Source organism: Trachemys scripta, chromosome 1 (genome assembly GCF_013100865.1).
Source record: "Trachemys scripta elegans isolate TJP31775 chromosome 1, CAS_Tse_1.0, whole genome shotgun sequence".
Lineage (NCBI taxonomy): Eukaryota > Metazoa > Chordata > Testudines > Emydidae > Trachemys > Trachemys scripta.
This window is the reverse complement of record NC_048298.1, coordinates 399,676-427,670: the sequence shown is the minus strand read 5'-3', so window position 1 is coordinate 427,670 and position 27,995 is coordinate 399,676. Positions and strand designations below refer to the sequence as shown.

The following is a 27,995-nucleotide window of genomic DNA, read 5'->3' as shown; positions in this document are numbered from 1 at the left end:
TCCGATACATTGGTATATTAGCCCACCTCCAGTGCAGCGTATGTCGCCTCTCCTCCTGCACTCTTCACCAGGCACCTCACAAGAGCCCCCGATTATTGTACTCAAAGCTTTAATAGGCAAAAAGACCAGTATGGCTTTGAATGTCAGTTGTCACAGCATATCCTCTGAGGCCTTCTTTGTTATCTGTGCCACGTCAATTCAAATCAGAATAGTAATAGCATTGAATTTGCCCTAAAAATGCCTTGATCTGTTTAATTTAGCACACAAACGTTATTATTCGTCCCTAAACCATTAACACCAAGAGAACTAATAATTACCTCGTGCTATATATTTATGTAACATATTAATGACACACATCTGCATATTGTATGAAAACAGCTAGAGTGAGCCTAGCATTTGCACGGTGTAGTACTCAGTGTTTTAGCAAACATCACTGTACATTTTAATAGTTAAGATATTGGGCAGTTTCTGGAAATGATTTGGAAAAAAAAGTATTAGCTACTACTTTAACTCCTAAGAGAGCTAACTTTACAAAAGGTCTTGAAATGGCACTTTTCTAGATTAGACATTAGATATGGAAAGTCCCTGTAGGTCGTCTTGTCCATCCAGCAAGGCTGTTCTCTGCAGTATATTTCCCCAGTATTGCTTTGGCCAATCAGTTTTAAAATGTTCCAGGCAGTGGGGTTTCCACCACTTCCTTTAAGAGACTGTTCCACAAGTAACAGATTTCCGTTTTCTAATACATTGATTTTCCATTTATTTCATCCCATCACTCCTACTTATTTCCTTTTACACCATGCTAAATAATTCCTCTCTCCCCAAAGATCTAGTCTGAGACCGGGTGGGGGAGAGAGGGGATGAAGCCACCTGCTACATGTGAGTAAATATTAAGTGTTTCTTGTATCTAAACATTAACAAAAATCTACCTGCAAAACTGTTCACCTAATTCAGAAAGTATTTTTCTACTCAGATGTTTTTTGAAATCGCCTGTTGATTTTTTGGAAAAACCTGAGTGGTCTGGATAGCCGCCCTACCCATTGTGTAGCATCTTCCAAGAGAAGATGCAGTGTTCATGCATTGCAGGATAATGCTCCAGGACATCGAAGGAAAGGAATGCTTTCCTTCTTTCAGTGGACCTCATCAATACGTGGAGAATTAGGGAACAGGGAGACATTTTGAAAGGTCTGAGTCCCTCATTGCTGCTCACAATTCTTTGTGAGTGATCCTAAACACTTTTACAATGAAAATGAGAAGTAGTAACACACACAGAACCCAGAACACTGTTTCTGCATATCAGGACATTGATGAGTGACTCTCTGTACCTAAAAGGGTGATGGATAGCTCCTGCTTCTTGTGAGTACAAGTGATATGGTCGGGAGAACCAGGTCCTTCTGAAGGATCAAAAAATCATTTCCTGTGCGTAGATGCCATAGCCACAAGGGCTTTAAAAATACGTGTAATGAAAGGTACATTTCACCTGCACACTGTAATTACTGCAAATCCTGCTTAACTATCATTAATCTGCAGAATCCTTTACCCGCATACTCTAAACTGAAATGAAATAGTGCTCGTTTCAACCCTTAAAACTGATGAAAGGTGATTTAAAACTCTTGCCTAAGAAAATGATTAATCATAGCCTTGCCTTTAGCGAGAATATTATTTAAATCTTTCATACGATTAATTTAACATTTAAGTTACAATAACGTTCAATTGCCAGCATGGAATTAAATATTTTTCCACTTCTCAGATATTCCTCCTGCACCTTGCTTCGGGAACGTCAGCATCAGGTCCCTTGGAAAGGCCTCCCTCTTGTGCAGCTATTTTATTTCCTAACATGTTCGTCTGTCTTTAACCGCAGCAGAACACCAGAATTATTGAAAATTAATGGCAAAGTACAAAGATCCTGTTTAAAACACTATGGACTTTAGACTCAAAGCAAAGTCTGACGTAAGTCACAAGGCCCGACCCTGCAATTTGATCTGTCGTCTATGGATCTGTATTCCCACGAGAAATGCCATTTATAGCATGAAGGCGCCTGACAGATGCACAAATCAGATTTCAAGATGGGGGTCACCATGAAGTAGGATTGTTTTAGATTATTGAATGTTCCTGCTTATTCTAGTACAAATATAAAAGATGTAAACATGTAATATATTAACTAAACAATTCTAACTGGAATCATTATTTTAAAGTTATTTTAGCACATGATATTCACGTTATCTATAAAATCACTTCATTAATGATTTGTATCCCAGTAGCACCTGGAGGCTGCATTGACTTGTGCCCAATACAAACACATTTTAAAGGATGTCTTTGCCCAGTTCCAGCGCCGCTGAAAAAATTACCTTGTCAACATATGCCACATACAGACAAGTGCACATTGAATATAATACACAATAAACATTACTGAGGGCACTGAAATGTGTCACCCAGTCCTGTCCCTGCAGTAGTTCTAAGCGCTGGGATCTGGTCTTTGATCATTAACAAACCATTCCCATAGATTCAGAATTAGACATCATTTGCAGCAAGAGTCACTCCAGCCCCTCTCTCTGTCACACTCCTTCCCACCCCACCTCCTGTGGCCACCAACCTTGAATGAACACATCTGCAGCCCCTCTAATATGGGCAGCCTGCCTCTTGGTTACGTGAGAAGGAAGGGGCTGGCTAAGACGACGGTAGGGTACCTCCATGCACAGTCCCACACTGAATGCAGAAGGCCAGTGAACCTGCTGCATCCTTGCAAGGCTGACGCCAGGGGCTAGGTTCTGTTTGTGGAACTGTAGAGAGCAGTAGGCCCCGATTGTGTATTTACACTAGAACTTGAAGGCCTGTAGAGTGTGTGCGTCTATTCCAACTCTCTCTTAATTGCACATGATGTTTCAAATAATAAATATATGATCAGTTCTTAAACTGGGCCTGCAGAACCAGTGGTGGAAGTACATTTTCACTGGAATAGGCTGAGATCTAAATGTGATTTTTGTAGTTTAATTCCAAAGAATGTATTGTATGGGGAAACCAGACTGAAAATTACATCCTCCGTGGCACTGGAGTGATGGTGGCAGAGCGCTGCAGAGAGAGAGAGAGTGTGTGTGTGTGTGTGTGTGTGTGTGAGAGAGAGAAAAGAATCTCTACTGACAAATTTGTAAATAATATTTAATCGTTTCCCCATTTTTAGTATTTTTTTAACATAAGAGTAGAACATCAAAGAAAATGGACGTTTTAATAAAATGAAATTGTTGGGTTTTTAAGAAGGAAACTCATTTCTCTGCCCAGCAATTTTGGTAATGAAAATACAGATCTAGAGGAAAGAAAGTAGTTTAATTTCTTCAGTGTCTTAGATATTTGAATACATCTTCACAACTCCTCCAAATGATCCATTCTCCTATCTCCTCTTGCAGACAGACCCAAACAAGGAAAGAAAAGTGCAGTTTAACCGGCTAGCTGGTGAGATCAGGCTGTATAATTCTGTCAGGTATGTTAATAGGCTCGTTGGTGGCAGCTCTAGCTAAGATATGAGATGGGGGCTCTATGCAATAGCTTACACAGAGGAAAGAATTAAATATTTTAAGGAAATGCTGACCTAGATGAGTTGTTTGTGGTTTTCTGTGGCGTGCTAGAGATGTTCGTTTCAGAGGGAGCTCTTGCGTATCAGTTATTAATGTATATAGGGATTATTTATATTTGTTAAACTTGGTTCTACAACCTAAACTTAAAAGAACTGCCAGATTTTCATGACAGTTCCTACTTGTTTTTTTTCCTAAAACACACACAATCATAGGTACAGAAAGAAACGCAGAGGTACTAACACACACAGCTGTGAAGGGGCAGGAATGTTTTTTTGACCCAGCAGAATACCAGGTGTCTAAACACACTCCAATAGAGTTGGGGTGGGATTAGTCAATCCAAGAGGCAACGTCCCTATTTTCCTACCACATTACACCTCTTTTGACCACCGTCTCTAAGAAGGTAAAGTTGTATTAAAGGCATATTATCAGGTTGAAAAAAATAAACGTACTTAGCAGTATTAACATCTTAGATCATTGTAACTGAAATTTTGTTTTTTTTTAAATCCAGCTCACTTTTCTCATCGATGCTGTGTGTTTCCTTTTGGCATTTCTCGGCTTGGTTGATGAAAATAAGCTTTTCAGTTTCATTTTTGTTTCTGGTCAGTTTTGTGGCTTGGTATTCATCTACTAACTGAAGGCTGCAGTTTGGGGGTTGCCGGTATTGAAATCCAAACGAGCTGTTTCCACTGAAATTTAAAAAGCTGCAGAAACATTTCTCTTGAGCTGATGTTTTGTAAAACTGTTCTAACACATCCCAAATGTTGGAGTGAAATCAACTTGACTGAGCCTCTTTACCGAGGCAGAATCATGTTCCTTTTTATAAATGTTGGCAGTGGATGTCATCCATATGTTGAGGCAGAAAATACCCATGATTCTAATGAAATGTTCCCTATACTAGGGTGTATCTGCTCAGGCACACGGACGAGCTTCCTCCTTCAGGCCATGATATTACTAGTGAAGAGGCACTTAGTTCTTTATGACAAATCAATTAGCTCACAGCTGGCATAATTAAAGCAATTTGAATAGCTGATCTCTCCTAGCTGCTTAAGTTTTGAACAGTGTTCGCCTCATGCCACGGAACTTCTGAGTTACTTCTATGGGCGCTTCTTCGTAACCTCCTTGTGTTCTCTTTTCCCCCATTGTTGCAATTAGGGAACAGTTTAGACATTAGGCTCTTGGAAGTGCTTGGCTTTGCAGGCTGATAGCACACTGTCTATCAGAGATCTGTCTGATCCAGTGTCATTGCAAGATAAACTACTTGAAATGCTTGTAAAAACCATCGTTTTCCTGAAGGAAGCTGTTGGATGTTGGATTTCAGATATAACTGGAAAGGTGGAATCCTTGCTAAAATGCCATTGAGGTTCTGTAGTAATTTGCTAATTTCACGGAAACATCAGTCACCGAGAGAACTGTGCTGGGACAGGGGCACTAACTGCTCCTGCAGCCTGGTACAGCTGTGCTGTGTGGGGATGCGCTGGGCTGTTCTAGACGACCCAGCGTGGTAAGGTTGGCTGCATTGGTTCCGCTTCTGCACAGCAGGTACAGGCTGTGCTGAGCCGCACCCTTTCACCATGAAACAACGCCCCGTGCTAGTGTAGACGGGTCTTTGGTGGGCAGTCGCTGATTTTAAAAGGGAAACTGAGACAGCCTCCTTTCCAGTCCTTGTTAGCACAGTTGGCAGCTGACAACGCTCGAGTTCTGTGTTTGTAACGTGTGGGCGTTGAGCTGTTTCTGTCTCCATAAGGGTACGTGAAAAAAGTCCCTTTAAATACCCAGTCCGCACTGGGAGAACTCCACTAGCTACTGCCGTGGACACAGTGTGGACAGGGCTTTGATGTATTGATTTAGGGCCAGATTTTCAGAACAGCTCAGCATCCAGCACGCACAGCTCTTCTGAAAACCATGTCACTCACGCAGGGGGCTGAAGAGAAGCTGAAACCTGCCTCTGGGTGCTGAGCACTTCTGAAACCCCCCTCCCTCCTGCACTGGTGCCAGCGCTTGTTTGTGAGATTTCACCACCTCACGTAGATGGACTAGGGGGATGAGTCTGCATAAAAAGAAACCCACCATAAAATGCCGCGGTTCTCTCTGAGACGCACTCCAGATAGCAATAAAACACCTGCCGGCAGAGAAGAGGTGTTGGGAGAATAGCGAGCTGAGGTAATTGGGTACAGGCTGGGTAACGAGAACATGGGTTAAGTGACTCAGAGGGACGGCTCAATTACGGGGGTACTGAGCACATTTTAAATTTCAAGTGGCCTTTCCTCGATTTGGGGGAGGGGGTGGCAAAGGGAAGGGTTTGAAGTGGGTGGATTAATTTAGTGCAATGTCATAGGGGAGCCTTTTTGTTTCTCATGATGCCTACTGCCCTTAAATGTTGAAACTGGGTCTTTGTAAGCAATGTTTGTGTATTTATGTGTATATCTGAGGTACAAAGTTTTAAAATTACTGCCTTTTTCTCCCTGTTATTTTTCTGAGTAATTCCGGATGTACTTTAGTCTCTCTACTGTCAAAACTTTTATATTGTAAAACTGATGCTGGTGGGTTTTGGTTATTTTGTTTGGTTTTTGTTTTTTGTAAAAAAAAAAAAAAAAAGAAAAGGAAAAAAACAAGTCTGCATCTCTCTATCCATTGTCAGTTTTAGGCTGTAAATTCCAAATATCAATAAAAACTCAAAATTCTCATTGAGAGCGGTGGATTTCTCAAGCCCCAGGCTCTATCTCTGCCCTCTCAACCTTCTCCCCTTGCACATTTTGCACCCAGACTTACCGGTAACCTCCCCAGTCCTGGCATCCGGTTTTTTGTTAGTGTAAACTGATGACTTTGGAAACTCTGAATCTGACCAAGGAAAGGATGCAGAACAGAGAGCGTTCAGGCAGCGGCACTGTCCTTTGTTTCTCTGTATTGTGTTTTTATCCTAGGAGTCTCCTTTGATGGGTTGGGGAGCTCTGTGATCAACTGACCTCGCTGGCTGTGAACAAATCAGCCGTGTTCCCAGTCTCAATACGTAAGACAGACAAACAATGAGCAACATGGCTTGGTGCAGTGTTAAACGCTTGTTTCCTTCCCCCCAGTACCAGACACCTCGTTCTTCTCAGAATAGGAATCAGGGTTTGCCTCCAGGCACCAGTCAGGGTCTGACTCATCTGCTTAGACAGTTTAGAAATCCCTGGAAGGCAGCAAGTGTACATAGATCAGCATGTAGGCTTCCAGGGCAGCACCACCTGCTGGGTCCTGAAGGAAATTGCAGTGGTTTGGTCGCACACACAAGGGCTTTCAACCTTTTTTCAGTTGTGGACCCCTTAGAGAGGTTCCAGGTTGGGGTTTTTTAGTTTGTGTGGAATGAATGGCCTAGAGCAGGTAAAAACAAGTCCTGTCCCCTTTAACACATGCATAACCAGCCTCTGGAGCGTTGGTGGCAGCAGGCGCTTAGTAGAATTTTTTTTAAAGAATTAAGACACTCTTGGCTGAGAGCTTACAATCACATTTTTATAACTACTCAGCCCCAGTGGTTGGATGACAAACTTCTCCTAGGACAGGGGGCTCAAGCCCACAGGGGCCTGCCAAGCTCCCCCTCCGCCCAGTGCTTTCCTGCCACCAAACAGGTGTTTGGCAATGCTTAGGACTTTCCGGGGGGAGGAGCAGGGATGCAGCACACTCAGGGGAGGAGCTGGGGATTTGGGGGGCTGGGAAGAGGCAGGGCCTCAGGGAAGGTTTCAGTGATGCAGCCCTTGTGGTGATTTGAGTTCCCTGTCCAAGGAGCGGGTTACTCACTATTCCATGGGCCGGGTTCTTGCACCGGCCACAGAACGCAATAGCCCAGCAACCTGCTACAGCGCTGCCTTTGGGGTGTTTGGAGTTCATACCTGGAAACTATTACAGCAGGGGTGCTGCTCAGTGCTGTTAGGGTGAATTGAACTGCCAAGCGCCATCAGCAGCAGCTGCCTCAGAGAACAGTGAAAGAACTGCTGCTGGGGTGTGATCTGTCCCCCTGCCTCCCACACTAGGTCTGATCGGCTCTAAGGGAGATCGGTGTCATGTTTCTCCTGAAATTTGTATAAGGCTGAACTGGTCTGTGAGCCACAGAATTAAAGTTTCTAGCCTTCACAGCCTTCCAAGGTATTTTTGTACTAATGATTTTTAATCATTTAGCAGAGAGAAGGGGCAGAACCAGTGGTCTTACAAGTGAGCCTAGGGACTGCGCAAATCAAGTTACGAGACTCAGAGCTCAGTCGATTTAGCTTAAAGAGAAGGTTGAGCTGTAAGTACCGACTTGAGAATGGGCTCTTCAGTCTAGCAGAGAAAGATCTAACCCTATCCAATGTCTGGAAGCTGGATCTAAGTGTTACTTTGTAACAGTGAGGTGAATTAACCATTAGAACAATGTACCAAGGCTCCTGGTGGATTCTCCAGCCCTGGCAATTCTAAAAATCAAGGTTAGATGTTTTTCTAAAGGATCGGTTCTAGGAATCATTGTCGGGCAGGTCTCTGGCCTGTGTGTTTCACAGGGGGTCAGACGAGATGATCACAATGGTTCCTCCTGGCCTTGGAATCTATGAATCACATACAGGCCATGCTCGTTCTTCGCCCACTGCTGTCAATGGGAGAGTATGTGCATTTCCTTTTTCAGTTTCCTCATCATGGGAAAGTGACGCAGGCACCAGGTTTGCCTGCCACCCAGTGCTCTATTCCTGCTTAATGAATCCAATACTTGGGGAATTAAATGCTTCCAGCCAGTTTAAATAAACCATGGCTTTGGGACTCTAATTCTGGAGAGCATGTGCTCTGCTGAATGGAAGGAAATCTGTTAGAGTTCACACCTCCAGCCCACTGAAGTAGAGCATTACTTTTTTTGGATTTCAAAATTAATGAGGCTTTAGTAGTACAATATCTTGTCTAAGAAAGATATTCACGCAGTTGGTGAACATCTCCTTGGGAATCTAGACAGCACGCATGGGAGCATCTTGTACTAGAAATGGTCACTTTCCAGCCTGAATATTCCTGTAATCTTAAAGATTTAGGCATCTGAGATTGAGAGCTCCAACCCAGAGCAATTAGGTTTCCTAAGAGCAATGTTATATTATGTTCAGCTTGTGTATAGACTGAAGCAGTTTTTTCAGGATGAGAAACCACCAGGAATAAAATCCAATTAATTGCCCTGAAACTCAAAAATCCACCATTCTCCCTCTTGGACTCAGAAGACCACCCTCCCATCATCCTGAAGGGAGGCTCGTGATACCATATTGAATGTATAATCCACAAGCCACATGGATAGAAAGCCCAAGAGAGAAACACTTATTTCACTCAAGAGACCCATTAGCAGAAGGAAATGCAGCTGAGCCAAGAGACTTTTGTAGCAGAAGGCTACAGAGCTAATCCAAAGAAGAATGGCTCTACCCTGGAGGTGGAGGAAAACCTCAGTAGAGTACTCCAAGCTTTGCTCTAAGCACACAGGTTTCAGAGGCCTGGATGGAAGAAACTGAGCAGTCCTGAGTCATTCTGGATTGAAGTATTATGAACATGAATCTAACTGGGTGATAAGTTCTTGGGCAGCCTCAGATGAATCTGGAGGACTGTGATGCTATGGTCCAGCATCTGACCTCTTGGAGTTAGAACATCTCTAAATGCTTCCTTCAGCTTTTTCCTTTTGGGGATGGAGAACAAGCCTAGGCCTCCTGGGACTGAGCGATCCAGCTGATATTTAGATGCCATGGTCAGCTGCAAAGATTGCAGCTTTTGGGTGCTGACACCTCTGCCCATTGAGGGGGAAGTACACACTATAGAGCCCCTCTACTGGTGCATCCATTGGCCAGAGAACCTGGCAAGACCAAGAAATCTCTCTTGGATCAGCACAGATCCTGGGTGGGAGACGTTTGCTGGCAGCTGAGGAATTTAGCGTGATACTGGGATGTACCTTTTACACCCATTGTTCTGTATTGGATTCATGAACACCCTTAACAGGCCTGTTCCTACCCACAGTTCTGGGGCTTGTGACTCAGGAGTAGGGCACCTATAAATACGATGTCATGAGGGAGAGCACAGGAGAGGAGCAGGGTGATGCTCTGGTTACTGCCAACACACAGAGACAGAGGGACACTATTAAATGATGAATACAAACCTGCCCAGCAAGATAAGCAGCGAGCACTCTGCCCCCCTCTAGCCCTACCCACTGCAGATGCACCTTGAAGTGCTCTCCCCCCAACCAGCCTGTGACTCACATGTGAGAGAATCGCTTCTGGAACCGAACCCAGCTCTGGGAAGGGCTGTATGGCACACAGGCCAAGAGAATATGCATATTAATTTTTTATTAAATTCAGTTAGTTTTCTCTTTATATAACAACATTTTCCCTCTAGGCACAATACAATACAAGGACTCTGTATGTTTGACACAATGTACAGAAACTTCAATAATCTACAACTGCTCCGGGAAGTTACAAAAACCTCCCTGTTGCACCAACTACCTGCCACCGCCATGATCATACAGGAAAAGGAAGAGGGGACCCTGGGGGTTAAGACTGTACAAAGAGCTCTGCACTGAAATAAAACATTGTACTCCTTTAAAAACAAGACAGGTAGAACGGTCAGCGGGAGAGGGCAGGTCCCAGGCCCAAGGGGCAATGGCAGGAAGGTGGTGAACTCTAACCGAGGGGCGTGGGGGGGGGTTTGCTACCGAGGCCAGGAATGATCTCATGTGACCAGGCAGCTCCTTGGCCCCAAGGGATCACACGCAGATGCCCGCTGGGTTTTGGGACGAGCACACGGCTCTAGCATGTGAGCTGCTTGGGGGCTAAGCTTGCCAAGGTGCAAACCAGGGAGGATAAAGGGGATTTGTTTCTGTACCAGAGATGCCATCGCCTCAGTCTCATGATGCCACCTTTGCACTGACAATAAGTTACAGCAGTAAGCGGGCTGGGGAGGGCTCAGTGGAAGTGCTAGAGAGCGGGGGCTAAAGCACAAGCTTGTCCCTGGTACACAGTTGGGGGGCGGGTGTCAGGAGCTGAGCTCTGAACACCCCAGCACAATGGATCCATTGCACTCAGGGGATCTCAAGGAGCTGAGGTTGGCCCCCACAGCACAATGGCAGTGAGGAGCTCCCTGCCTTCCCCATCAAGGCTGGGGCATGTCCCGGCTCAAAGTGGAGGCCTTGCTCTGCACAGCGGCTGCATGGAGACTTGCCGCTGCATGCCTAGGGGCTGGGGCTGCAGTGATCCAAGCACAAGCTGCAGAAGCAGGGGAGAGCTGACACACAAGGCAGCAGCTCTGGGCTGTGATCTCCAAGCTCTGGCCACTTCACTCCCTGGGGCAGCGTGGCTGGTGAGCCCAGAGCAAGGCTGGGAGGTGAGGGGCTCATGCCACACTGCTCCTGTACACAGGCCCCAGGACAGTCCCTGTAACTGGCCTTGTTATCCTGTTCTACAGCTCGCCCCAGAGAACCTCTCTGAGAGCAACAGCCCAGCCCCACAGCAACCCTTCCCCCCACTCACTGCAGGGAGAGGGATGGGGGCTCCGCCAGACAAGCCCCATAGCAATCCAACCTGCAGAGGGGGAGCTACGCTGCGTCGGGGGAACCTGCTCCCCCACAGCCTGAATGAGCACAGGTTTCCTGGGGGGGGGGAGACAGTGGGACTAAGAATATAAGCAGGTCCCAGGCCTCAGTCACCCTCCCTCCCCCGCCAGGGGCAGACCAAAAGAGGAGTGGACTCTAAAGCTACAATACTGCTAATGAGACACCCCCCCATCCCCCCAGAGCAGGACAGGAAGGAGGCCCCTCTTCCCCCCAGAGCGGCTCATGGGGGGGCACTACTCTTGTGCAGACACTGTGCCAGCAGAGACAGTACCCGTCCCGGGGGGATATGGCCCAGTTGCTGGACATGGGGTAGGCAGGATGGTCCCAGTCCTCTTGGCCTACTGTCCACGGAGCTCTCCTCTGGCCTTGCTAAGCAGGCTAACCCTGAGCTCAGGTCCCCAGCCGTGTGCCGCTCAGAAGGGCTGGGCCAGAGCCGAGTGCCCCAAGGGGCTGGCGGCAGGTCCACGTGGAGTTACAGACTGGATGTGCAAGTTCACAGGCAGCTCCTAGGGGTGCAGAGGGGTAACGGGGGAAAGCTCCTGCTGCTCCCCAATGGCGGCTGGGGGGGTTCAATGCACAGCACCTCCTGGAGCCTCTCCCAGCAAAGGGCCAGTAAAACCCCACGGCAGCATTTGCAAGAGAACCAGCGCACTGCTCAGACAAACACCATGCCCAGCCAGAGACCCCAGCCCGTGTCGTGCCAGGGGTGGGAGCTGCGCTGCCCAGCCAGGGACCCCAGCCCGTGTCCTGCCAGGGGTGGGAGCTGCGCTGCCCAGCCAGGGACCACAGGCCCGTGTCCTGGTGGGGGTGGGAGCCGGGACCCCAGGTCCATGTCCTGCCGGGGGTGGGAGCCAGTAATTATGTGGCTCAGACAGGCTTAGTAGGGTTGTAAGACTGGATCCCCACTGCCCCTAGCCTGACAGTTCCTACCATAGTGTAACAGACTGATCCTGCCCTGACCCCTGCTTCTGTCCTGAGCACGCAGGGGGCCTGGGGCTTTCCAGTATGATGTGCCCCTGGCAGTGGGGGAGAGTAAGGCCTCCAGCCTCCTCCTCCTCAATCAGTCAGGCCTGGGCCAGCTCAGGTGCTAACCCTGGGCATTGCCTCTGCTTCATGCGCCGGGGCCCGGGGGACTCCGTGCCTGGAACGGGGGCTGCTGCTGAGTCAGGCTCACGCGTCCGACAAGCAGCTCTGGATGCGGTCGATCCACTGCTGGGCCAGCTGCACGTCCTGGGCACAGAAATTGTAAACTCGTTTCGTCGTCTTCAGCTGCAGGGAGAAAAGGCGAGAGCTGAGGCAGGGTGTCCGCCGGGGGCGCCGGGTCCCCACCTGGGGAGATGGGCAGGCAGGACTGGCTGGGGGCCAGCACCTTCCTGGAGACACAACTTGGCTCCAGCCGAAGGTGGCGAGTGCCTGGCAGAGTCTGTACCCCTGGGGTCCTCTGCAGAGACCACAGCGCAACTCAGGAGCCCAAGAGCCCCGGCCTTGCTGCTGGTGCTCAGCTGCCTTCCTTGGTCCAGCCCCAGCCAGTATCACCCCCGGCCACCCCCTGGCACCGAGATCCAGCTTCTCGGGGGCTGGGGACTCACGTCGAAGAAGGCCTTCTCCTCCACTGTCTTGGGGGCCCCCATGGTGGGGGTGCCGGGGGTGATGGACTCCACTTCTGCCAGGTCAATGACCCCTTTGCACTCTGTGTCCATCCGGTTGTCATAGTACCGCAGCTGCAAGGAAAGGTGCCGCGCGTCAGCCAGTGCCCCCGAGCTCACGTCAACACCGGGCCGGCCGAGCCATTCCCCTTGTCCAGCCCCTCCAGTACCTGATGTTTGGTTTTATCCAGCACGAACCAGCGGGGCTTCCAGGGCTTCATGAAGGCTCCTTTCTTGTAGAGCGTCCCCTCGTACGACCTGCGGGCAGCCAGAGAGCGGGTTAGCGCCTCGCTGCCGCGCACCGGGGGGCGAGAGCCCAGTGGGGATGGACCAAAGAGCTCAGCTCCCAGCAGCCAGAGACGGAACCGGCTAAGCTGCACAGGGCTGGCCCCATGGGACCCACACCCCGTTCCAAGCAATAGGGCCCATTGCTGACCACAGGGCCCATGCGGCCTGGCCTGGCCGTCTCCCCCCGGGCAGCCAGAGCTCCCTTCACCTGTTCTCGCTCTCCGACATCTGGAACTGGCTGTAGAGGTTGCTCGTGCTCTTGGGGCCCCCCTGCTTCCCGCTGGACGGGGTGGAGGTGCTGCTGGTGTCGCTGTCCAGGCTGAGGTTGAGGGTGGAGCCCACGCTGCTCTCCTGCAGGTAGACCCCCAGCGAGCGCCGGTGGGGCAACAGGCTGGAGGACATCAGCAGGGAACTGGACGCCATCTGCAGAGCACAGAGCAGGGAAGTGAGGGCACGGGCCCCGCCCACTGGTTCCTTCTCATCGTCACATGAGACCCATTGAGCCTGGGCACAGGGCACTATCAGCCCCTCCCCGGCCACACCGGCAGCTGGGGGCAGAGCCAGGAGCCCTTGGCCAAGTGCCAGAGCAGGCTCCCGGCGCACGGCTCCTCCCAGCCCAGCCCCTGGCTCACAGACCTACCCTGCTGGCCTCCTGCCGGGCCTCTGTGCGTTGGGAGGCTTTGACCTTGTCCCACGTGTCCTTCCAGCGCTCCGGCACCTGGCCCAGCTCCGCCTCCAGGTTGTGCAGCTCCTGCGGGAGGAGTCAGAGGTTATTCCGAAGAGGGGGAAAGACAAAAGATTTATTAGAATTGGAAAAGGTGCAGAGACAGCAACAAAAATGGTGAGGGGGCTGGAACAGCTCCCACGTGAGGCGAGAGTAATAGGACGGGGACTGTTCAACTTAGAAAAAGGACGACGAAGGGGGGATACAATAGAGGTCTATAAAATTATGAAGGCTGTGGAGAAAGTGAACCAGGAAGTGTTATTTACCCCTTCATGTAACACACGAACCAGGGGTCACCCATGACATTAATTGGCAGCAGGTTTAAAACAAACAGCAGGAAGTATTTCTTCACACAACCCACAGCCAGCCTGTGGAACTTGTTGCCAGGGGATGTTGTGAAGGCCAAAAGTATAACTGGGTTCAAAAAAGATTGAGATCAGTTCCTGGAGGATAGGTCCATCAATGGCGATTAGCCAAGCTGGTCAGGGACACAACTCCGTGCTCTGGGTGTCCCTAAACCTCTGACTGCCAGAACCTGGGACTGGATAGTAGGGGATGGATCACTCGATAAATTGCCCTGTTCTGTTCATTCCCTCTGAAGAGAGGGCACGGCTAGATGGACCATTGGTCTGACCCAGTCTGGGGGTTATGTTCTCGTTTGGGGGGCCCCCCCCCCCCCCCCCGCCCCGCACCCCACACACCTCCAGCAGCTTGGAGATGGCGTCGGGCTCCACTCGGCTGCGGTTGTCGTAGCACGGCCAGATGATTTTGCGCTTGGTCTGCGGGGCACTGGAGTCCTGCCGATCCACCTCCTCCACGTGCTCTGGCTGCCCCTGCACCAGCTCCCAGTCGTAGGAGGGGCCCTCGGACAGGACCTCCTGGGTGTAGTAGTCCCACACCTTCAGGTTGGAGATGTTACTGTAGGGCCTCAGCACCTAAAGAATAGGCCGGGAAGTGCTCAAGCAGGGCCTGGCAGCCCCCCCACAATGCCTGGCCCCGGTGCTACAATGGCCAGAAAGGCGGTGAACTGTGCTGGCGGGCTGGGGGTCCCCAAGGGCAAGTCATCCCCATGTGGGTCTGCCGAACCCTGGTGAGCTGGGACAGACTCTGGCTCCAGGCCAGCATGTTAGGCAGCTGCTCCCCGCGCTGCAGCATCCACCCCCCCCCACCACCAAGATCGCATTGCGGTGCATGGGCCAGAGGCAGAACGGGCCCCTCTGTACTTTGCCCAGGGGTACGCAGTGCCCAGAGCACAGCTGTAATGGCAGCCTGTTACGGTGTCCTTGGGTAAGGGACACCCAGTGAGCAGGTGACTGACTTCCTACGTGTCCCACCAAGTGAAAACCAGGCCCTACAGTGAGAACAATGAGGCACTTTGCAGCTGTGCACGCGGGGCAGGGCCGGTGAGCAAGCACAAGTGCTTTCTGGCCATCGCACTGGTGTAAGAATCAGGCCCTTGGCAGAGGATGAGACGTGAGAAGTGGAGCCCTTCCCTCAGAAAACACTGGTTAGACTGAGTCCAATCATTCCACTGGAAGGTGTCGATTCTGTCCAAACTCTGGAGGGAAACCAAGGCAGCAGGCTGGCCTGGCCAGGCTTCCACCAGCAGGAGCGAACAAAAACATTCCATTTTGGTTCATAGATTCCGACATCTCCTGATTTTAGAGGGCTTGACTCCACTCCTAGCACTCGGGGTGGTCATACACTGTCCCCAGCCCGCAGCAGGGCAATTCTGCAACCCCAGCTGGTGAAACCCGCTGACTTCGCTGCTTCCCAAGGCCCCAGGAGGCAGCACTGCACTGGATGTTGGGATCCCCGGTCTCTGTGCTCGAGAGGAAGGGCACTGCTATCTCCTCCATTTCAGGCTGATTGGGGCCTCCCTCGGAAAGGCGAGGTTTGGGCCTCTGTCCTGTGTCACTCCCAGAGCTGGGCTGCCTCGCTCCCTCCACGGACGGCTCCAGGCACCAGCGAAGGAAGCTGGTGTTTGGGGCGGCCAATGGAAAGGGGCGGCACGTCCGGGTCTTTGGCGGCAAGTCCCTCAGTCCCTCTGGGAGCAAAGGACCCGCCGCCGAATTGCCGCCAAAAAATGAAAGCGGCACGGTGGAGCTGCCGCCGAAGTGCTGCCGATGGCGGCTTTACCTTATTCCCCCCCCACCCCCCGGCTTTGTCACTTGGGGCAGCAAAAAAGCTGGAGCCGGCCCTGGCTCCCTGCAAGCAGTGGGGTGGAGGGAGGTCTCCCTGGATCATGCACTGAGCTGTGGAGGCAAAGGCTGCGTCCGGCCCGGCGTCTCCGGCCAGCCGAGCAGGCTCACCTCACCATCCTCGGGGGCGTACATGTAGTTGAAGAAGACAGGGGTTTTCTTGTTCAGCCGGTCGATGTAATCCCAGATGGACTTGTAGACCTGCTGGCTCTTCCGCTCGCCCTTCTCTTCATACAGGAGGCCTGTGGGGGGAGAGAAAGACAGGCCGCTCAGCTGACAGCGCTGACCATCGGTGACGGGGCCGGGGGCCCAGAGCCCTTACCCAGCTCGATCCGCTCGTAGTCCGAGTCCAGCAGGAAGGTGCGGAACCGATTGGAGACGTAGTGGTAGCTGAGGAACTTCAGATAGTACTGGGTGAACTCAAACTCCATGGGGAACTGGAGGTGGATCTGCAGAGAGACGAGCACACAGCCAAATGGACACCAGCCTCCATGCAAGGGGTGGGCTGGCTCTACACCTGGATTCCACTGGCCGAGACGAGGCCCGGGACGCAGGTTAATCCTGCACTGAAGTCTGACAGCCCAGGCTGCTCTGAGCTCACCTGATGGACACAGTCCAGGAACTGCAGGAAGACAGGAGCGAAGCCGCTGCTCTGCCCAGCGAGGGTCTGGGCTCCGCGGTGGCTGAAGCGGTGCCCGAAGGACAGCCACTCCTTCTCGACGAGGAGCCGGAAGCCCTCCATCGTCCGGTAGTAGGGGTCAGACAGCAGCTGCACCAGGGACACCACCTGCAGGAGGGAGAAGGCCAGAGTCACGGCCCACAAGGGGCTGGGGCCTCAAGCCAGCAGCTGGGAGAGGCTAGCCGTGCCAGCCAGGTGCTGCAGGGCGCTGACTCCTACCTGCGTGGTGATATCCCAGCCATCTTCCAAACTGACCAGCACGGAGGAACCTGTATCCAGCAGCTCCACCACCAGCACCGAGATCTGCAGGATCTTGTGAATCTGAGGACACAGCACCAGAGGTTAACAAGACATCTATGGGGGCGGGGGGAGGGATTCGGGGCTGGCCCCGAGCAGGGGACAACGGGAACAGCCTTTCCCAGAAGGCTGGGGAGCTTAGGCCAGAGCTTCTGAAGTACGTATGGGGACAGTCCAGTCCCTAACGTCGCACACAACAGTGAAGTGTCTGCCAGGCTCAGACCTGCCAATCCCCTGGAACCGAGGAGACTGCAGGGCAGGAACGGGGCTGCGATGGGAACAGAGCTGTGTGTGAATGAAACTCACGCCACACCCCTCCACGCAAAGAGAACAGCCCTCGGCAACACTCCCCTGCTCAACCTGCCGAGGAGCAACATGAGGGCCATCAAGGGCACAGACGAGAACCCCTCTCCCCCAGGTAGATGAGCAGGCGCTGACTGGCGCCGGACATCCAGAGCATGGGGGGAGAGGGAATGGCTCCACTCAGACACACGGGTCCCTGCCAATACCAGACTCACCAAGAATCTGGGCTGGCCTCGGGCAGACAGCACTTGTTTCAGGGCCCAAGCGATTGGGCCGCACGGTCCCTACTGCCAAGAGGAGAGTTAGACACAAGATCTGAGGCCGTGTGTCTGCCTAGAGGCCCAGGGCGGGGACAGTGCCTAGCCTCTGTCCAGTCCCAGCACGCACAGGGCACATGGCAGTCAGCACAATGGCCCAGAGAGCATCTAGCAGTGGGAGCTTGACCGGTTCTGGGACAGAGTCCTCTGGAGTCCGCCAATCCCAGCAACTTTGCTCTTGGGAGAGCTCCCACCACCAGGTCCCTTCCTGGACTGGAGGGTGTGTTCCTAGCCAGCCTGGAGTCGGCAGGAACCCCATACTCGCCAGCACGGGGGTGCATCCACTGACTAGAAGGGACCATTGGATCATCTACTCGCAGCTTCCGTATCTCACCCAGCTACCCCTGTGTATTTTCTCCAAGAGCCTGTGTTTGGGGAAAGCTCCTTCCAGAGACATCTAGTCTGGACCTGAGGACACCAGCGGATGGAGAACCCAGCACTTCCCGCAGTAGCCCTCACTCACTGTTCAAAATGGCGCCTTATTTCTACTTGGAGGCTGTCTGGCTCCCATAGCTTCTTGTCCTGCCTTTCCCACTAGATCAAAGACCCAGTTAGAACCTGGCATCTTCTCCCCGAAGGGTCTAATCGGCACAATCATTTCACCTCTTGTTCTTTTTTGACAAGCTGAACAGATTGAGTTCCGTAAGTCTCTCACGGTCAGCTGTTTTTTCCAGCCCTGCAATCATTTTTGTGGCTCTTCTCTGCACCCTCTGCAATTTTCCAGCAACCTTTTTAAAATGTGGGCCCCAGAACTAGACCTAGTATCCCAGGAGCGGTCTCATCAGGGCCATGTACAGAAGTAAAATCACCTCCCTGCTCTGAGTCCCTGCTCCCAGCATTGCACTGGGAGTTCAAGCTGCATTCCTTGTCCACTATGACCCCAGCTCCTTCCCAGAGTCTCTTCTTTCCAGGAGCCAGGCCGGCATTCCTTGTTCCTAGCGGTGTGACTCTGCCCTTAGCTGTATTTAAACACATTTTGAATGGGCCCAGCTTACCAAGCGATCCAGATCGCCCTGTAAGATGGCCCTCTCCTCATTGTGACATAGCACTCCACTGCTCGGGGTCACCCACCAATTTCACCAGATCACGGGGGAGATGTTGAATAGCATTGGCTTAGGACTGATCCCTGCCAGGCCGCACTGGAAATGCCACATTCCATGACAGTTCCCACTGACAGCCCGGAGGTGGCGCCGAGCACGCTCTCTCTGGTGCTCACCTGCTCAGGATCTAACCCATCGCCGTCCATGGGCTTGGGAAGGAATGTTCCCCCATGTCAGACTGGCAGAGACCTTGGGGTTTCCCTCCCCTGCAGCCTAGGGTGTGGGTCACTTGCCAGGATCATCGGGGGGGTATCTCAGATAATTCCCCACCATTGTGGGGGCCTCAGGCAGTGGTGGGCCTTGGTCCCTCCTACTCTCTGCCCGTGGCACACCATGGGCTAGTCTCCTGAAATACCTTGGTCGAATTTTGGCTGGCGGGTTTACCGTGCGGGTGCTGGTGTCCTGCAGGTCAGATGAGATGATTTGGTCCCTTCTGGCCCTAAACCCTATGACTGACTTGAAGCTGGCATGATGCTTGGGTCCTGTTCCAGTGACCCAGCAACGAACCCCCACCCCTTGCCTTGGGGGTCCTGTGACACACACCAGCAACCACCCTCAAGCACCAGCTCCCCTCACACTGTAGGATCCCAGGTGTGGAGGCAGGTCTGGCCCCCGGTCTGCACCACAGCCCCAGCGACAGCCCGTCTGACCTGCCCAGCCCAAGACCCAGCACACTGACCTGGGACAGCCATTCGGACTCCTCCAGGGTCCGCAGGTAGGCGAGGCTGGGGTCTGTGGAGGGGCTGCCGGGCACGCAGGCCTTCATCAGCTTCTTGAAGCTGGCCTTCACCTGCCGCACGTCAAACACCTCGATGGGCACCACCTCCCAGTGCTGCAGCGGGTCTGGCTTCACTCCCTGGGCAGAGGGCGAGAGGGGCAGCCCAGGTGAGCACAGGCTGGGATGCACCAGGCCCCGTTCCCGCCTACCCCTCCTTTGCAGCGGGTTCCCCACGCCACTCCTGGGCTTTGCCTAGGAAGAGCTGTAGCTGCACTGGTCGCTCTGGGGCACTGTGCAGGGGGAGCCTGGCTGCCAGGCTGTGAGCCCAGAGGGGGTCGGTCCCTGGAGTGGGCCCCCTTTCCCCACACCGGTCCTGGCTGCAGGGGAGACGCCTCCCATGAAGCTACAAGTCCTCCCTGACAGTCCCCCCATTCTCTCCAAGCCGCTCCACACACTGCTGCTGCTGCTGACGGCTCAGACAGCTCCCTGCACCCCCGGGCCTGCCCCACATGCTGCCTGGTCGCCGGGCCGTTACCTTCAGCTGCGACTTGTCCCCAATGATGTAGAGAGAGGCCCGGTGCTGGCGCAGGAAGCTAGCCTCAGAGGGGGCCCCATTGTGCTGAGCGCTCAGCAGGTCCTTCCCAGCCAGGCGGGACCCGATTTCCATGTTCAAGACATAGTTGCTCATGCGCCCGCTGGCCCGGATGCTGCCCCACTTGCCTGCAAGGGAGGGTAGGGTCATTGCCACGGCCCGCTCAGCTGGCCCCCAGGCCACGTGGCCTCCGACCTGCCCTGTCACCTTCTGCCTTCTCCCGGACGCCCAGCTCTCCTCACTGAGCTGCTCCGGCCCCCAGCCCAGATTCCCGGTGCACTTGGGGGATCAGGTTTGCTTCTCACTCCCCCCCACTCGCCAGCATGTGGATTGGGCAGCTGGGGCCCGCCGGGGTCAGAGGCTCTGGAGCCTTTGTCCTTCCTGCAGGCCCTGCTGAGATGACCCCCTCTGGACAGACGCCCTGCCCAGCCCGCACCGGCTCAGCGAGCGGCACCAATCTGTCCATGCCCTGTGGGGCCCTTGGCGGCTGCTCCTTGTCCCTGTGCACTGCACCCCCCTCCCTTGGCCAGATAACCCCCCTCCCCGGTATCCAAGCACTGGCAGATGTGTGAGGTGCCTGAAGCAAACCTGAGAGCCCGTTCCAGAATCAGCTGGGGGCTGCACTTACCTGCGGTGCCAGTGCCAGTGCCGGGAACTGCGCAAGGCAAGCCATTCAGTGACATGTTATCAGGCTGCAGGGAGCCATTAGCACGCAGCAACTCATTAGCTCACCCTTGTGATTGGGTGGGAGGGTGTTACTGGGACCCGTGGGTTAGTCATGTGAAGGGGGCGTGGTGTTACATGGGGCAATCAGTCACATGACCAGGGTTAGCGCCCGGCGGGTTAGGCGGATGACAGGTACAGTACCTCGGGGACTTTCACGGCCCTTCGCCGATGCGCCCTTGGGGGTGGACAGAGTGACCACCCTAGCTCTGGGACCTAGCGCTGAGAAAGTACAGGACGAAAGGAGTCTCAGCAAGGGTGGCAGACCATGCGCTTCACCCTGAGCCGCACTCGCTGGGAGGGGTGGGGGAGTGGGAGTGGGAGGAGCGGTGCCCCGGGGTGAGATGGAGCGAGCGGCACAATGAATGGTATGAGTGAGGTGACCACGGCTGGCTGTGCTCCCAGGTGATTCGAGTGCCAGACACTGGGCTCCCACCCCCAACAGCGAGGACAGGCCCATCTCCTCGTGGAGGTGCCCCATACGCTCTGCGAACCCTGGGGAAGCAAAGGTGAAGCATCTACTCTATGGCCAGCTGCGTTGGCGCGGCGGCCTCTCGGGCGAGGGCCCTGCGGGGCAGGGAGCTGCGCCCGGCGTTCCTCACCTCCTCGGCTAATAGTGCCTGGCCCATCGTCCTTCCCTCCCATCACCTGCTTCATGAGCGATCCCAGCTTGGGCTGCCTCTTGTCGGAAGAATCTGTAGCACCAACAAAACACCAGCTTTTGCCTTTGCTGTTTGTCCCCCCAGCATCTCCCCTGCCCCCCACAACACATCCCCTGGGGGGAGGGGGAGAGAAAGCAAGCAGAGGAGGCAGTGCACGGGGCGGGAATCCACAGCAAGGATGAACCAGAGGCCAGAGCACAGGGCCAGGCCTCACAGCAGGGTCCCACACTGCAAGGTCGTGGGTTCTGGTCACCTGCTGCCAGACACTCCACTGCACACGCTCTCCCTGACCCAGCTCTGTCCCAACCCCTCTCCAAAAGCAGATACACCCACCACTGTCGCTGGAGCCTCTCCCCACGCTGCTCCAGGCTAACTTCCGCCCACCACCCCTCCACCAGGTGCGGGCTGGGAGCGGGACTGGAGGGGCTCCCAGCTACGGCTGGCCCTACGGAGAGGCCTGCAGCCGCCTCTCGCATTCCAAGGCAGACTGGGAGCCAGGGTGGAGCCTGGCCAATGGCTCCCTCAGCTCACTGGTCCCATGCCATAGGCTGGGCCGCGCTGGGCATGGGATGGTGCAGACAGACGATGAATGGGGATGGAGCTTGGCGCAGGATGCTGGGTCAGCCCTGCTCTCCCAGCAGCGGGAGGAGGGAGACAGAGGCAGGACAAGGAACAGGGGGCATGAGACTCACCTGAATACGCTGCTCAAAGCCCCACCCGCTGGGTGCTCTCGGCCCTGCCAGTCAGGCACAGTGCGGCCAGGAGTGCTTGGACATCTCACTGCTCACAGAATCCATACCTACCATCCCCACCCGGCCCCCAAGCCCCCAGGGCGGGCCTGGCGCAGGGACTCAAGTCAGCTAGCACTTGTAAGGGAGCCCCACGGCTTAGGACCTTCTGAGACCTGCCCCACACTGACAGTGCCTGGGCTCCACAGCCGCATGGGGAAAGGAAAGTGCAGGAGCTGAGCCCACAGAGGTGCACTAAGGGGGCACTTTGGGGAGGGCAGAACCCGACCTCCCACTGCAACAGCACAGCCCTGCCCAGGCTCCCTCACTGGGCTGCAAGGATCCCAAAGCCAGAGGCCTGCTGAAAGCACCAGCCCAGGAAGTGGGCACGCCTGGCCTGCTCCCTCCTCTCCCCAGTGCGCTGTGGCCCCATGGCTGCGGTCTGACCCACGCCCCCTTACCCGCACTGCTCATGTGTGCAGAGGTGAAGCCGCTGAGTGTATTGCGCCCGCTGGCGTCAGCGTAGTGCGGCATGGAGTTGATCACTGCCTGCAGGTACTTCTCCTGCTCCAGGCTGGTGGAGTCCGTTTGCGACTGGCCTGCAAGGAGAGCCAGGGCGTCAGCAACACTCACTAGGCGCGCACACAACCACCGCGCTGGGGGAGAAGCTATTGGCCAGGGCGCTGCTGGCAGGTTGCTATGGGAGATGGAGCATTCCCCAGAGGCACATGCAGCGCCCCCTCGTCACAGAGAGGCAGGTACCTGCAGTAGGGGCGTTTTGCGACTTGAAGAGGCCCACAACACCCTTGCCGTGCAGCCCCCCCGATCTCAGCAGCACGGCCTTGGTGCGGGAGTTCCTCCAGCAGATGACAGGGAAGCGGTTCTGGCGGTAGCAGCGCGAGATCCTCTGGATGGTGTTGTCTTGGATGCTCTGCGGGACGATCAGCAGCCCTGGGTAACTACAGGAGAGAGCACAGGCCATATGCCACCATCATGCCACACTAGGGGAATGGCGCAGCAGGGAGGAAGGGGATGCCACCGCCGGGCTGCCCCCAGAACTGCCTGAGGCCCATGCGCCAGGTACCCGCCTCCGGCAGACAGCGTACATGTTAGATACCCACCTCCGGCAGACGCCCCCCACGGGGTACCCACCTCCAGCAGACGCCCCCCACAGGGTACCCACCTCCGGCAGACGGCGTACATGCGGTTCACCGTGGAGATGCGGAAGGGCTCGTTCTTGGAACGGGTGAGGCTATTACTCAGCGTGCCCAGCCCCATCCGTTGGTAGTCGCGGCAGCAGGCTCGCTCGACTAGGTGGCTCATCGTCATCTTGTCTGAAGGTTTGATGATGGTGGAGGGGGTCAGGGTGCTCCTGTCTATCTCTTCAGACACTGCACAGGCAGAGGGAAGAGGTGGGGTCTGGTTGCTCTGGAGGCCACAACCCCAGCAGGGGGAGAGGGAGACTGGCGCTCTGGGGCCAGGGCACAGTCTGATGCACCCCAGGCCTGGCCTTGCTGCAGCAGCGACAGACGATGAGGGCGCAGCTGCCCCGTCCTGCGGTGCCAGTGTCACGGGCCAGATGCTATGGGGACTGAACCCAGGAGTCTCTGGATTGAAAAGCACGAGCCGCTCCTGGCTGAGCTAACCGCCCAGCCGGGGCTGAGCTCCCAGGTTGCAGCAGCTCTGTAGTTTGGCACCGGAGGGGGACAGAGCCAGGCTGCGTTCCTGCAAGTGACGGCAGGTGACCAAGCCAAGCCACCGCACACTGCAGGGCAGACCCCAGCTCCTGGGTGCTCACAGGCTGAGACCCCACTGCTTACCCACGACGCCTCCCCCCGCAAAGGCTTCCCACACAGGGGGCAGCCTGTTTGCCAGGGAAGCTCCCAACCTGAGATCTCATCCTCGTCATCCTCCTGGAAGTGCTGACTGCTGCGCTGCTCCCAGGTGGGCGGCGTGTACTTCTTGCGGGTCACGTACGGTCGGCCAATGGTCTTCTTGGCATTCTTCATCAGGTTCTTGGAAAGCGTCCTGGAACAAGAGCAGGGGACGTGAGGCCAACCTGGTACCAGCCCCAGGCCCGACACGTCACGGTGTGGCCACAGGGACCCAGCCCCTAGAGGGGGGCTCCACAGAGCTCGCCCAGCCCAGTATGAGAGGGAGAGACCCCAACACTCAGTTAGACCATGAGCAAAGCAGAGGCAGGAGCATCCCTTGGTGCCACCCACAGACATACCTGCACTAACCCTGCCACTGAGGGGCCGGGGAAACAACCCTCCCCAGCTCCAGCAGACTGGGGACCACCACGACGAGGCTCCCACCCGGAAGGATAGGACAGCCAGGCAGTTACCATGGGCCACGTCAGAGATGGGGGCTAAGAGACCAGCCCGCTCCTGCTAGGAACTTCCACTCCCCAGACCACAGCAAGACGAAGGGGGCAACCCAGAGGTGCCTGGACCCCTTTGAATCCGACTGGGCAGGGAATCGGTCAGAGCTGAATGACACCAACTGCCCCAGCCTCAGGGCTTCATGGAGATCCTGGATCAGCTCAGATAGGAGCGTCAACGGGGGCAGAGGACTGGCTCTCTCAGGTGCTGGTCTGGCCCTGTCACCCTCGTATCTGAGCACCGACTAACTCTCTGCGCCCCCCACGAGGCCAGGCATCACTCTGGTCCCCACAGGCCAGATGAGGAGCCGAAGCAGATGGCCAGACTTGCCCAAGCTCACACAGGATGTCTGGGGTGAAGCAGGGAATGGAACCTGGGTCTCCCGCGTCCTAGGCTAGCTCCCCAGCCCCTGGCCCATCCTTCCCCTCAGCATGGCGCTGGGCAGGACCAATGCTGCTCTCTTCACAGCAGACAGGGGGGTGCTAGCTATAGACTGAGCTGTCAGACAGCACAGGTGCCAGTGGCTGCCAGTTCCCCAGAAGCAGCCCAGCACCTTCAGGGCCTGGGACGCAGGAAGCCGACGCTTCCCGCAGGCTAGCAGGGCTTTGGGAGGAGGGCACAGGACAGGCTCTGGGGGCTCTGAGCTGCAGACACGGAGAGGGTCCAAAGAAATGCCAGTGCTACACCTGCCTAACCCTACTGCTGTGGCCACCAACTCAGGCTGAGCCAGGACTCAGAGACAAAGGAACACAACCAGCACCCAGCCCAGGGCATGGTGCGGATGGACAAACACTTCCAGGATTCACCCTCCAGAGCAGCTGCAAACAGGGGCGGGCACAGTCCCCTTGGGACCATATGGGGAGCTAAACCCTCCATCTAGCCTGTACGGCCACAGTGGTGTTGGGCCCTAATCCAGCCTGTACCATAATGGTGGAGAGAGGCATCAAGTTTGCAGTCCAGCCTGTACCATGATGGCAAAGGTGGGGTTAAACCTGCAGCCCAGTCCGAAGCCCTGGGAGAGGGAGCCTATCAAGCCACAAGGGAAGTCCCAAAGCCCTTAGCATGCAGAGTGGGTGAAAGGAAGAACCACTGGGAGCAGTGAAGGCTACAGCCTGAGCCAGTGCCACCTTGCAAGCCCCTGTCCAGTGTGAAGGTGTCTTACGTGGATGAATGGCCAAGGTGCCCGAGGGATATGACACCCACTGCCAGGCCCTGGAACATATCGGTCACCTGCTGGGAGCTGGGTCACAAACACACAGGAGAGACGCTTAGACGTCACAGAGCACCAAGCCCAACGCAGCAGCAACCAGACCACCAGCAGCTACAGCACTTGCTAGTTACAGAACGTGGGTGGCACGACACGGGGCCCCATCATGCACAGGGTCATCTCATCCCCAGTGCTGCCACCCTCCTGCAGGGCTGGGATTAGACCAGCAAGGGGATTCCCGACAGCCAATGCTACTGCTTCACAGATTTGAGAAGGGATCCCTGCGCCGCCCCCTTCCCTTCTGCTCGGGGCTGGACCCGCTGCCTCTGAGAGCCCAGGCCAGGAGTCGAGGCACGTGACTGCAGCCTGTTCCTGGCCTCTTGTCCCTGGGCTGGGAAAGCTTTGGAGCCAGTGAGCCAAGACCCCAGTCCTGGAGAGGCAAGGTCAGCTACCAAGAATGCCGTTGCTTTGCTCAACAGTAAGCCTTCTGGCTGGTAAGGGAGGAGCAAGGTCGGGCTCTGAAGGGAGTCTGCTCAGCGGCTCTCTGTCGGCTGGATTTGGGATGGGGCAGAGGAGATTCCTTGGGGTTTCAAACAGGGACCCAAAGGATGTCCTGTGTCCCACGCTCCCTGGCAGCCCAGTCCCACCACAGCATGGGGTGGCCTAGGGCCCCACTCCCCGGCGAGGGGGCAGAGAACCGCTGATACCTGAGTGAGGGGTTTTTCTCCTTGGCCTTGGGCTGCATGGCTTGCTTGGGTGACTGGCCCACGGTGAAGGCGAAGGTGCCGCGTACGTGCTGGGGATAGCGCAGCTTGTGCAGGTGCTTCCTGAAGACCTCGGCGCTCTCTGAAGCCACCTCTTCGTCAAAGGCGATCCGCAGCAACTGTGGGGACAGCAGAGTGGGCTCAGAATGCCGCTGCGGGGAGGGCCTTCACCCGGCCCACGTCAGGGACGGGACCCCAAGGGAAGCACATTTAGCACACAGCCTGGGGCAGAGCCAACAGCAATGTGCCTGGGACCAGCCCACCAGGGCAGCTCACCCCTTTGCTGCTCACTCAGTCCAGCACCGATGGCTACTTTTGTCCAACACCCCCAGTGGCTTCACAGACCCTACCGGATGGTTACTCGGTGTCCCTGTGCTGCCATCCCCGCTCCCAGGGCAGGCTGAGAGATCTGCTCATGTCCCCAGCTGCCCAGCTCCACACCCAAGCAGCAGTGTAACCAGGTGGACGTTTCGGCCCTAGAATGAAGGCAGGTCCATTTCCTGCAGCACTGCGAGCGCACAACACCCCTGGGAGCTAGGGGATGTGCAGTGACCCCAATCTATAGGTCAAATAAGTCAAGAGTTGGAGCTCAGGAGATCCCAGGCCCCAGCCCAGTGCTCAGGCCACAGGAACATGCCTCCTCCCCGTTAAGCATAGAAACCGGCCATGTGTTTGCAGTCAGCCACTGCCTGGGGTTCCAGCAGCCCCTCAGGTAGGACGGGAGAGGGAACTGCAGCCCAGACGGGTTCCCTGCGCTGCTCTGAGAAGGGGCTCAGAATTGCATCATGGGCTGATCTACACTGCTAGGGAAAGAGCTGTTTTTCCATGGGGCAGCCAGGGAGCAGATGTCACCTCAATACCTAGCTCGCCCTCAGGAGCAGGGCTGGCATGACAGGGCTACTCATCCATGGCACTTCGTCCTCACTCCAGATACACACAGGAGAGGAGAGCTGCATGAACACTGGAAACATGAGGTGGTCAGGCTAGCGTCCCCCCAGGCCTCACGCTCGGGCATTCTGCAGCGGCTCTTCTCCCTCAACCCAGCCTCCTCCCTGCACCCCAACTTCCAACCCAGTATCCGAAGCTACGTGAAGCCCGAATGGCTCTCATGTCAACAGCTCTCATGTAACACAGCAGGAATGGAAGTCTGGGAGAAGGCAAATGGGCTGATCTGCCCCCCAACACCAACAGGACCACCCTGGTCCACCCACATCCCTGCCCCGCGTGTGGTCATCAGAAGCTCTATCCCTAAGAAATGATGCTTTTTATTTCCATATACAGAGAGCTCACTACCAGGCTGGAGTTTGGAGAAAGGCCCGCTGCCCAAATCTGTCGTGTCTTCCTCCAAACACACTGGGTCAGTCACAGGAGGACACGTCTGGTGCCACAGCTCATGTCATGGCCACTAGTAGCAGCAGGCAATATTCTGTGGCTGCACAACAGGGTGCAGCAGCCAGCGATGCAGTGCAGAACAGCACATCTCCTTTGTACAGGAGCACGCAAAGGCAGTGAACTGGAACAAGGCTGCA

The 27,995-nt window shown here is 55.0% G+C and overlaps 1 protein-coding gene across 11 annotated transcripts in view; it reads right to left on the bottom strand.

Annotated features, from left to right (window-relative positions):
- Nucleotides 1-9,854: 9,854 nt before the first annotated feature.
- Nucleotides 9,855-27,995, bottom strand: part of SBF1 (SET binding factor 1) — a gene marked incomplete at its 5' end in the record, with an annotated part of 63,856 nt that continues 45,715 nt past the window's right edge. For 3 of the 11 annotated variants that reach the window (XM_034763132.1, XM_034763141.1, XM_034763149.1), the window contains 20 exon segments: nucleotides 9,855-12,402; nucleotides 12,723-12,854; nucleotides 12,950-13,037; nucleotides 13,276-13,490; nucleotides 13,708-13,818; nucleotides 14,493-14,726; nucleotides 16,104-16,234; nucleotides 16,315-16,441; nucleotides 16,594-16,779; nucleotides 16,891-16,992; nucleotides 19,368-19,544; nucleotides 19,942-20,126; nucleotides 20,866-20,943; nucleotides 21,324-21,416; nucleotides 22,573-22,710; nucleotides 22,874-23,070; nucleotides 23,295-23,502; nucleotides 24,000-24,139; nucleotides 25,658-25,735; nucleotides 26,410-26,585. In XM_034763132.1, the coding sequence (XP_034619023.1) occupies nucleotides 12,304-12,402; nucleotides 12,723-12,854; nucleotides 12,950-13,037; nucleotides 13,276-13,490; nucleotides 13,708-13,818; nucleotides 14,493-14,726; nucleotides 16,104-16,234; nucleotides 16,315-16,441; nucleotides 16,594-16,779; nucleotides 16,891-16,992; nucleotides 19,368-19,544; nucleotides 19,942-20,126; nucleotides 20,866-20,943; nucleotides 21,324-21,416; nucleotides 22,573-22,710; nucleotides 22,874-23,070; nucleotides 23,295-23,502; nucleotides 24,000-24,139; nucleotides 25,658-25,735; nucleotides 26,410-26,585 (2,895 nt within the window). 11 annotated transcript variants of the gene reach the window in all.